This window comes from Coregonus clupeaformis, chromosome 36 (genome assembly GCF_020615455.1).
Source record: "Coregonus clupeaformis isolate EN_2021a chromosome 36, ASM2061545v1, whole genome shotgun sequence".
Taxonomy (NCBI): Eukaryota; Metazoa; Chordata; class Actinopteri; order Salmoniformes; family Salmonidae; genus Coregonus; species Coregonus clupeaformis.
In genome coordinates, this window is record NC_059227.1 from 2,457,226 (window position 1) to 2,469,281 (window position 12,056).

The window sequence follows — 12,056 nt, forward strand, 5'->3', positions numbered from 1 at the left end:
ATAGAAATAGGTCCTGTCTCTCGCTAAATAGTAGAAAGCAGATTATTCGGTCAATGTTCCTATCGGTCCTAGACTATGGCGACATCATCTACAGTGCATTCGGAAAGTATTCAGACCCCTCTACTTTTTCCACATTTTGTTACGTTACAGCCTTATTCTAAAATTTATTAAAATTATTTTTTTCACTCATCAATCTACACACAATACCCCATAATTGCAAAGCAAAACCAGGTTTTTATAAATTTTTGCTAATGTATAAAACATTTAATTTACATCAGTATTCAGACTCTTTACGCAGTACTTTGTTGAAGCACCTTTGGCAGCAATTACAGCCTCAAGTCTTCTTGGGTATGACGCTACAAGCTTGGCACACCTGTATTTGGGGAGTTTCTCCCATTCTTCTCTGCAGATCCTCTCAAGCTCTGTCAGGTTGGATGTGGAGCATCGCTGCACAGCTATTTTCAGGTCTCTCCAGACATGTTCGATCGGGTTAAAGACCTGGCTCTGGCTGGGCCACTCGAGGACATTCAGAGACTTGTCCCGAAGCCACTCCTGCATTGTCTTGGCTGTGTCGTTGTCCTGTTGGAAGGTGAACCGTCGCCCCAGTCGGAGGTCCTGAGCGCTTTGGAGCAGGTTTTCATCAAGGATGTCTCTGTACTTTGCGGCAATCGTCTCCCAGACCCTGCCGCTGAAAAACATCCCCACAATATAATGGTGCCACCATCGTGCTTCATTCTAGGGATGGTTCCAGGTTTCCTCCAGACGTGACGCTTGGCATTCAGGCCAAAGAGTTCAATCTTGGTTTCATCAGATCAGAGAATCTTGTTTCTCATGGTCTGAGAGTCCTTTAGGTGCCTTTTGGCAAACTCCAAGTGGGCTGTGATGTGCATTTTACTGAGGAGTGACTTCCGTCTGGCCACTCTACCGTAAAGGCCTGATTGGTGGAGTGGTGCAGAGATGGTTGTCCTTCTGGAAGGTTCTCCCATCTGCACAGAGGAACTCTGGAGCTCTTTCAGAGTGACCATCGGGTTCTTGGTCACCTCCCTGACTAAGGCCCTTCTCCCCCGATTGCTCAGTTTGGCCGGGTCTCGAGTCTCATAGCAAAGGGTCTGAATACTTATGTAAATAAGGCTTTTCTGTTTTTATTTCTAATAATTTTGCACAAAAAAAATAAAATAAACAAAAATCCAGAAAATCACATTGTATGATTTTTAAGTAATTCATTTGCATTTTATTGCATGACATAAGTATTTGATACATCAGAAAAGCAGAACTTAATATTTGGTACAGTAACCTTTGTTTGCAATTACAGAGATCATACGTTTCCTGTAGGTCTTGACCAGGTTTGCACACACTGCAGCAGGGATTTTGGCCCACTCCTCCATACAGACCTTCTCCAGATCCTTCAGGTTTCGGGGCTGTCGCTGGGCAATACGGACTTTCAGCTTCAGTGTATCAAATACTTGTTCTCCCCACTGTACATACATAAATACACATACATATCCTTTAAAAATATATATATATTCCCCTTTATTACTTTCCAACCCCGCCAACCTTTCCCCACTTGGATTAAACTAGTGAACAACAACGCCTAGGCCTCTACTTTCAGCCCATACCCACTATCTACATTTTATGGACACAGTCAATTTTACAGTAATTACATTTTGTTTGTTCTTTCTCCTGAACTTCTTCTACTCTCAACCTCTCCGATCACTTTCATGATGTCCATCCGGTTCGCTTCTATATGCCATATCTTTCTAACTGTGCTCCTTCACAAAAGCTCCCAAACTACAACCCATACACTTTTTATGGACACAGCGTGCCTACATTATTAGTTATCTTGTTATTGTTTGTTGTTATTTGTTATTAGTCCCATCCTTCAATTCCATTCAACACCTCCCATCTATTTTTTAACACCATCCATATAGGATTTATATTTGCCTTGTATATTTCAACTGTACTGTGATGTCTTACAAAAGTTCTGAACCTTTTTATTCTCATTGTTTCTACAGATTGTGAATTGAACATAAACATTTTTGCTAATAGTATTATTATGTTATTGATCGATTGACTATGACTTTTCAGATCACCCAGTAGTGCCATCTGCAGGGTTAGCTCCAGGTAAATATTGCAATCCTTTAGCCATTCCTGGACCTGTGTCCAAAAACAAGCTAAAAATGGACAGTACCAAAACAAATGATCTAATGATTCTGTCTCTTCGCAGCAAAATCTGCAGAGCTGGGAAGATTGTATCCCCCATATAAATAACATTCTATTGGTAGCAAGAATTTTATATAATAATTTAAATTGAAAGATTCTAAATTTTGAATCCGGTGTCGTTTTGCGTATCAGTTCATAAACACTATGCCATGGGATCAGTACGTCAAAAATCTCTTCCCAACTATTTTGCAATCTATATGGGACGGCTGTCAATCCTTTGGTCCTTAAATGAAACTGATATACCTTTTTATTTATCACAGTTTTCCTTAACCAATTATGTTCTTTAATGCAAGGCCTTTCAAACTAAGATGTTTTTCTGTCAACTTCAGCATCTCGCCAACTTTTTGCGACAAAGCTTGTACTTTTATTTCCTCCAACTGACCTAGTCATTATTGCAGTAATATATCTAAAAGTCCCGCCAACCCCTCAGTATATAGGTCACCTTTCATCTTATCAGGACCTCTTATGGACCTAATAGTAAAAATGTCATATATGAGTGCTTTAGCGGTTCTAGTGTTTACAGTATTTTTTTTAATTACCTTTTAATTTGGCATGAACACAACCAGTTATGATGTTTTCATCTTATTATCAAAAAAATCAGCGCATGTTCGTCCACTACAAAATAATTCCAGCATCCAAACAGTGCACTGTGCACTCACGCCATTTGATGTTACAAAACACCCAAAAGTGTAATGACACTCAGCGATTGTAATTGGGTCTACACTCTTGTAGCCTGAATTAAATGATTTGTCTTGCTAACAAAATGACCTTTTCTGTAGAAAGAAAAGTTGGGACACCTGAAAAGGGGCTGAGATATGGGATTGTCCGGCATGACAAGTGCAGCCACTTGGAGAAAAAAATTGTTTAAACAATGACACAGAGGTAGGGGTGTTTGTTTAATTTGGAATAAGATTTTATTTTAATATTTACCACAGTACAAATTGCATTTTAAACAAAAAGGAGAATGGTTAAATTTGCATTATTTAGAGACACTCCCCAACGCTTGACTTTGTCTCATTCAGGGGGTCTGAGACAACCCTGGGCCCCCCGTAATTCGCACGTCAGGCACTCGATCATGTGTAGTACTTACTATAGAATGTTGTAGAATTCTGTAGTAAACACTAAAGTCCGCAAAAACACTACACTTTTTTAACTATATTAAATACTACAGTATATACCCTGCCCATTCCCTTCCCCCAAATCCCGATTTGTGCCACCCATAAGTGAGAAACCTACATGCCAAGTATAGACCATATTGTGTTTTATACAGGCTATAGAAAAGATCAGAAGTGCTGAACTATCCGTTCAGTCCCCAGACCTACCTACCTACCTACCTACCTACCTACCTACCTACCTACCTACAGTGAGGGAAAAAAGTATTTGATCCCCTGCTGATTTTGTACGTTTGCCCGCTGACAAAGAAATGATCAGTCTATAATTTTAATGGTAGGTTTATTTGAACAGTGAGAGACAGAATAACAACAAAAAAATCCAGAAAAATGCATGTCAAAAATGTTATAAATTGATTTGCATTTTTATGAGGGAAATAAGTATTTGACCCCCTCTATTTGACCCCCCCCCCAGGTGTCTTTTATACAGGTAATGAGCTGAGAATAGGAGCACACTCTTAAAGGGAGTGCTCCTAATCTCAGTTTGTTACCTGTATAAAAGACACCTGTCCACAGAAGCAATCAATCAATCAGATTCCAAACTCTCCACCATGGCCAAGACCAAAGAGCTCTCCAAGGATGTCAGGGCAAAGATTGTAGACCTACACAAGGCTGGAATGGGCTACAAGACCATCGCCAAGCAGCTTGGTGAGAAGGTGACAACAGTTGGTGCGAATATTCGCAAATGGAAGAAACACAAAATAACTGTCAATCTCCCTCGGCCTGGGGCTCCATGCAAGATCTCACCTCGTGGAGTTGCAATGATCATGAGAACGGTGAGGAATCAGCCCAGAACTACACGGGAGGATCTTGTCAATGATCTCAAGGCAGCTGGGACCATAGTCACCAAGATACAATTGGTAACACACTATGCCGTGAAGGACTGAAATCCTGCAGCGCCCGCAAGGTCCCCCTGCTCAAGAAAGCACATATACAGGCCCGTCTGAAGTTTGCCAATGAACATCTGAATGATTCAGAGGAGAACTGGGTGAAAGTGTTGTGGTCAGATGAGACCAAAATGGAGCTCTTTGGCATCAACTCAACTCGCCGTGTTTGGAGGAGGAGGAATGCTGCCTATGACCCCAAGAACACCATCCCCACCGTCAAACATGGAGGTGGAAACATTATGCTTTGGGGGTGTTTTTCTGCTAAGGGGACAGGACAACTTCACCGCATCAAAGGGACGATGGACGGGGCCATGTACCGTCAAATCTTGGGTGAGAACCTCCTTCCCTCAGCCAGGGCATTGAAAATGGGTCGTGGATGGGTATTCCAGCATGACAATGACCCAAAACACACGGCCAAGGCAACAAAGGAGTGGCTCAAGAAGAAGCACATTAAGGTCCTGGAGTGGCCTAGCCAGTCTCCAGACCTTGATCCCATAGTAAATCTGTGGAGGGAGCTGAATGTTCGAGTTGCCAAACGTCAGCCTCGAAACCTTAATGCCTTGGAGAAGATCTGCAAAGAGGAGTGGGACAAAATCCCTCCTGAGATGTGTGCAAACCTGGGTGCCAACTACAAGAAACGTCTGACCTCTGTGATTGCCAACAAGGGTTTTGCCACCAAGTACTAAGTAATGTTTTGCAGAGGGGTGAAATACTTATTTCCCTCATTAAAATGCAAATCAATTTATAACATTTTTGACATGCGTTTTTCTGGATTTTTTTGTTGTTATTCTGTCTCTCACTGTTCAAATAAACCTACCATTAAAATTAAAGACTGATCATGTCTTTGTCAGTGGGCAAACGTACAAAATCAGCAGGGGATCAAATACTTTTTTCCCTCACTGTACCTACCTACCTACCTACCTACCTACCTACCTACCTACCTACCTACCTACCTACCTACCTACAGGTTATGGAAAATTAGCTTCTACTCTATGTCAAAGATAATAAAACAAAACAAAAAACTATGGCAAATACTACAGTAATGTCTGCAAGAACACTACAGTAAATACTATATTATAAACTGGGTGGTTCGAGCCCTGAATGCTGATTGGCTGACAGCCGTGGTATACCACCGGTATGACAGAACATTTATTTTTACTGCTCTAATTACGTTGGTAACCAGTTTACTATAGCAATAAGGCACCTCGGGGGTTTGTGACATATGGCCAATATAACATGGCTAAGGGCTGTGTCCACACACTCCTCGTTGCGTCGTGCATAAGAACAGCCCTTAGCCTTTGTATATTGGCCATATACCACACCCCCTCGGGCCTTATTGCTTAAGTATACTACACCCGCAATATCACTATATTAATTAGTATAGTATATACTACAGTTTTCTTTTACAACAGTATTTGTACTTTAGTTAACTGTAAATAGTATATTATACTACAGTAAATGCTACAGTATTTACTGTGGTGTTTTTGAAGATTTTACTGTGTTTGTGTGGGTGTGGGTATATGTGTCACGATCGTTAACGGAAGATACGGACCAAGGCGCAGCGTGATAAGCGTACATTTTATTAAGTACTTAACACGACACAAAACAACAAACAAACGATACGTGAAGTCCTAGGTTACACAAAACAAACCTTTACGGAACAAGATCCCACACCGACTAGTGCCAAACAGGCTGCCTAAGTATGGACCCCAATCAGAGACAACGAGATACAGCTGCCTCTGATTGGGAACCACCCTGGCCAACATAGATCTAAACGATCTAGAACATCAACATAGAAAATATAACACAGAAACTACACACCCTGGCTCAACATTTCAGAGTCCCCAGAGCCAGGGCGTGACAGTACCCCCCCCCCCAAAGGCGCGGACTGCGACCGCGCCACACAAACACAACAGGGTAGGAGCCGGGTGGGCATTCCGCCTCGGAGGCGGATCCGGCTCCGGGCGTGACCACCAATTTCTCTCCATCTCCCTGTTGCGCCCCTGGTCTGGTCTGGCACCGCTGACTGGAGCTGGACCCGACGACGGTGGATCAAACCGTACAGGCTCCGGACTGGAGCCGCTGGCCGGAGCTGGACTGGACACCGGTGGAGCGGATTGCTCTGGCTCCGGAGTGGATCCGCTGACTGGAGTTGGACCGGACCCCGGTGGAGCGGATTGCTCTGGCTCCGGAGTGGATCAGCTGACCGGTGCCGGACCAGGCACCGGTGGAACAGGAACGGGCGGTGCCGGACTGGACACACGCACCACTGGCTTGGTGCGGGGAGCAGGAATGGGCCGGACCGGGCTGACGACGCGCACCACTGGCTTGGTGCGGGGAGCAGGAACGGGCCGGACCGTACTGGGAACACACACCACTGGCCTTGTGCGGGGATCAGGAATGGGCCGGACCGGACTGGTGACACACACCACTTGGTTGGTGCGAGGAGCGGGACTGGGTTTCCTTATAAACCTTCACTCCTTCTGCTGCCTAACCAGTTCCTCTCGCGGTGCCTCTACACTCTCCCTCTCCCTTAACGCCTCTTGTAGCTCCTCCCTCCGACCAATTAACTCCTGCTCCCTCTGGACCAATAGCCCCCGTAACCTGGTGGCCTCCTCTCCTAGTCTGCAGATTCGCCCTGTAGCTGCCTCCTGCTGCCCCGTCGTCCACGCCGTGTGCCCCCCCCAAAAAAATGTTCTTGGGGTTGCCTCTCGCGTGTCCGCCGTCGGCACGGTTGGCGCCGTTTCTCCTCTCCTGCCTGGGCATTTACCTTTGCCCATGGCCCCTTCCCCGCGAATATCTCCTCCCATGACCACCATTCGCCCACCTGAGACATCGCTATCTTCTCCTCCTGGGCACGCTGCTTGGTCCTCTTTTGGTGGGATCTTCTGTCACGATCGTTAACGGAAGACACGGACCAAGGCGCAGCGTGATAAGCGTACATTTTATTAAGTACTTAACACGTCACAAAACAACAAACAAACGATACGTGAAGTCCTAGGTTACACAAAACAAACCTTTACGGAACAAGATCCCACACCGACTAGTGCCAAACAGGCTGCCTAAGTATGGACCCCAATCAGAGACAACGAGATACAGCTGCCTCTGATTGGGAACCACCCTGGCCAACATAGATCTAAACGATCTAGAACATCAACATAGAAAATATAACACAGAAACTACACACCCTGGCTCAACATTTCAGAGTCCCCAGAGCCAGGGCGTGACAATATGTGTCTCACTGTCTCATCCCAAAAGACCATTCTCTGAAAGGAGCATAATGTAATCAATCATGAAATTAGTATTTTTAATTATTATTGTTTGATATGATGACTGCCATGTGTTTCAATTACCTGCTTATTGTCAAATTAACCACAGCGTATTGTCTCTGCTTTGTGGGACTGTCAAACTGAACAATGCACTTATATATTTCCATAGCCTGTTGAAGTGACTCACTGCGTCTGGTTAGATGTCCATTTGAGACATTCACCATAAAATGCTTGAGCTGAGAAATGTTTTATGAATATTGAAATATTGGTGCGTGTCTGTGTGTGTGCGTCTGTCTGTCTGTTTGTGTGTGTGTGTGCGTTGTGTGTGTGTGTGTGTGTGTGTGTGTTTTAATAATGAGCAGTAAGACAGAAGTAAGCCGGTCTGACCTTTCCGGAGTGCCTTATAATGATGTAGCAGCCATTTCATTGATTTGTTGTCGGTCGCTAAATCACTTCCTGCCTTCCCAAAATAAAAACAAAGTTATTTGGATTATGCAAAGCAGAGGAAGAGCATTCTTAATTGCAACTTCAATTTCAACCCACCACATCATAATTCCACTCTACCCCCATCCCCACACCTATCTGTCTGTTTTCCGCTCTTATCTCTGTAACTCTCTCTCCCTCTCTCTCTGTATCTCTCTCTCTCTCTATTTGTGTGTCTGTATCTCTTTCTGTTTCTTTCTCTCTGTGTCTCTTCTCTCTGTATCTCTTTCTCTGTATCTTTCTCTCTCTCTCTCCCACGTCTCTTCTCCCCTCTTCTTTCTAGTGTCAACCTATGTCTTGTTCCTTTCATCTCTCTTGACCTTGCTCTTTTTTCTCTCTTCAATGGGGATAACACTGTCGCTGTCAATGGTTACACCTTTGAACCACCTTTGAACCACCTTTGTGTGTTGTGATTGTATATAGGCACTTAGACATGATCTGTTATGAATGCTTATAATGTAGGTGTATAATGCACCATGAAGGACAATTAATTTATAATGCATGCTACACAGGTGGTTGATAGAAAATGTTATCATGTAGCTGGGATGTACATGATGTAACCATGTATAAACTCTTCCTTGCCGCTCTTCCCTACTCTTATTCAACAATAGCCATCTGCTGAACAGAGTGTAATCCAAACTAAGGGATAGGTGTAATAGGAGTAACCCTATATATATGTGTGTGTGTGAAAGGTACAACTATACCTGGTACTGGTACAAATGGTGTCCCACTGTGATTAAGTGACACCCTGCTTCCTGTCCCTCACTTCCTGCTTCCTGTGGTCTCCTAGGCGATCCACTCGGTTGCCTGGCACCATGAGGGCAAGCAGTTCATCTGTAGTCACTCAGACGGAACGCTCACCATATGGAACATTAAGGGCCAGGGCAAGCCATTTCAGACAATCACCCCACACGGTGAGGTTGAACATACGCACACATTCACACCATGCTGTCACTTTTCACCCTCAATTTTATAACAATTTGCAACCTGTCTTTATAACTTTTCTCAGGTTTTCAACCATTTCTCCTTTGTCAGTGATCAAGGGTTTAATTTACTCCTTGGTTAAATGTTTCCTTCGCTTAGATGTCTGTCCCCACACACACACACACACACACACACACACACACACACACACACACACACACACACACACACACACACACACACATATACACACACACACACACTGTTTGGGAGTCTTCTATTTTTACCCTGGATGAACCAGTCTGCTCTATTAGAGATATACCTCTAGTCTTAATCCTTCACTCTCTCCCCCTCTCCATCCTCACCCTTTTACCTCTCCTCACCCCTCAAAGCAGTGTCACAACATAAGCAAATAAAGCGAGAGAGAGAGAGAAAGCATAGTGAGAGATAGAAGAGAGATAACCAAGAGAAAGGGAGCGAGAGAAAGCAATGGAAACCTCTTTGAACCCCTTTCTAAAAGTACAGTTTCATTGCTGTTGAGTATGGTGTAATAGGGAAAGGATTCCATTGGAACTGTTTTTAATTAGTTGTTTCTCCCACTGCTGCATGCATAATCAGTTTAGTATTTAATGAACAATTATGAAAACGTGTGTGTCAGGTTTATGTGAAATTAAAAAAGGCTCCCTTTAAGCAATTTAATTCAGGCTAGGTAACAACTATAAATCATTTATGATTAAATTATTCCGTTGTAGTGTAGACTTATTTGACAACTCCTAGGTTTAATTTATTTGGTCTTTGTGCACATAGCTAGCATTTATTCACAAATGTATCTCTCTTTCCCTCTCTCTGATGGATAGACCTGAGTCACTGTCTGCCTTGCACTGGGTATTACTGCAGCGTCAGGGAAAAAGGTTGGAAGAAAATGAAAGAGAGAGAGAGTGTAGAGGAAAGGAAGTAGAGGAGAGGAGAGGAGCGAGAGCAAGGGAAAAGAGGAGAGAGGGAAGGAAGTAGAGAGCAGGAGGGGAATAAAGGGGAACTAAAGTGTTTTCCTATTTCAGGAAAACAGCCCAAGGATGGAAAGAAGCCAGAGCCTTGCAAACCCATTCTCAAAGTGGAGTACAAGACCACTAGACTGGGGTAAGGGCACACACACGCACACAGGCCTACCATGCTAGAAGAGGAGAAGGAATATGGCCTTCCATGTGTTCATGTGTCTCATGTGTCTGTTCATGTGTGTGTGTGTGTGTCTATGTGTGTTATACAGAGACCCATTCATGATCCTGTCTGGAGGTCTGTCTTATGACACGGTGGGTCGGCGGCCATGTCTGACGGTGATGCATGGGAAGAGTACAGCCGTGCTGGAAATGGATTACCCCATCGTAGACTTCCTCACGCTCTGTGAGACGCCATACCCTAACGGTCAGTCATCCTGTGCACGCGTACTTGTGTGTGTGTGTGTTTGTTTGTATGCTTGCTATATCATTATCTACAAATATCCCAGTATGCCAGTGTGTTTATGAGTGGAATCAATTTAATTAGCAAGTACACTGATGACTTTGTTGTTGTGTTTCCAGTTGGACTAATAATACATTGTGTCCTAGCCCTTTTCAACGTTGACATTTGACCTTTCTGTTGAATTTCCATTTGTACTCCAAACGAAGAGTGAGTGTGTGTATGTGTGTGTGTGTGTGTGTGTATATATGAAATATCCCAGGGGAGGTTTATGCTCTGCACTCAATATACAGTACAATTAATGTTATGTTTGTATTTTCTCCCTTGTTCACAATAGCTGTCTGACCTTATTACATTATTACATCAATGGCCTGTCCTTTGTGAGATGACATCCCTTGGGAAACGGTTTTCATTGATGGTGATGATTTGGGATGTTGTGTTCTCTAGATCATTATGAAATGACAGAGGTGTTGACTTTGTTGTCTTGTTTTGGTTTTGTTTGCTAGTAAAGATGTGTGTGTTTAATTGGGACACCTTTGAGTGGAGGTGGGAATAGACCTTATTCAATCGAATGGCGTTTTACAGGTGGGAATAGACCTTATTCAATCGAATGGTGCCGAAATGTCTGGTTGTCTGGGCCGGAGAGGAGAGGAGCTGGGTGTAGAACAGACAAAAGAGTACGCTCCCCTCCTCACTTCTGTTATTATTACCTGCGCAATAGCTCCAGGTAGCCTCTGATTAAAGCCTGAGAAATGATTCAGGTTAAGGTTGGATGGAGGTTTCAGCTTCCTTATTTAAATGCGCTTATTGTAAATCAGTTAGCCCCAGATTAAGGGGTAGTAGAGAATGTTCACCAATCAGCAAAATTGTCCTTCAAGGGGGAGAAGCAGTGTGTGGGGTGGTAGGTAGCCTAGCGGTTAAGAGTGTTGGGCCAGTAACCTAAAGGTCGCTGGTTTGAATCCCTGGGACGATTAGGTGAAAAATCTGTTGATATGCCCTTGAGCAGGCACTTAACCCTAATTTCTCCTGTAGGTCGTGCTAGATAAGAGCGTCTGCTAAATGATGAACATGTAAAAAATGTGTACTACAGTGGAAATAGCTACCATGTTGTCTCTCACAACAAACTATAATTTATTCATTGGTTTGATGTTATAATTTATATCATGGTTTAATGCTTGTTGTTTTGGGTTGATGGAAAAGATTGATGTTCCAGTCGGTTGCTGGTTCAAATGGTACAGTAGGCTAATCTTGGATTTTAGGATGATGCTTGATCAAGGTTGTACATACAGTTGAAGTCGGAAGTTTACATACGCTTAGGTTGGAGTCATTAAAACTTGTTTTTCAACCACTCCACAAATTTCTTGTTAACAAACTATAGTTTTGGCAAGTCGGTTAGGACATCTACTTTGTGCATGACACAAGTACTTTTTCCAACAATTGTTTACAGACAGATTATTTCACCTATAATTCACTGTATCACAATTCCAGTGGGTCAGAAGTTTACATACACTAAGTTGACTGTGCCTTTGAACAGCTTGGAGAATTCCATAAAATGATGCAATGGCTTTAGAAGCTTCTGATAGGCTAATTGACATAATTTGAGTATTTCAAGGCCTACCTTCAAACTCAGTGCCTCTTTGGGAAATCATGGG

General features: G+C 43.4%; 1 protein-coding gene across 6 annotated transcripts in view; it reads left to right on the plus strand.

Annotated features, from left to right (window-relative positions):
* stxbp5a (syntaxin binding protein 5a (tomosyn)) overlaps nucleotides 1-12,056 on the plus strand; it is a 151,906-nt gene that overhangs the window by 110,202 nt on the left and 29,648 nt on the right. For all 6 annotated transcript variants that reach the window (XM_041864967.2, XM_041864969.2, XM_041864971.2 and 3 more), the window contains exons 8-10: nucleotides 8,819-8,942; nucleotides 10,011-10,089; nucleotides 10,217-10,371. In XM_041864967.2, coding sequence (XP_041720901.2) covers nucleotides 8,819-8,942; nucleotides 10,011-10,089; nucleotides 10,217-10,371 — 358 coding nt within the window. The remainder of the gene's footprint in view (nucleotides 1-8,818; nucleotides 8,943-10,010; nucleotides 10,090-10,216; nucleotides 10,372-12,056) is intronic.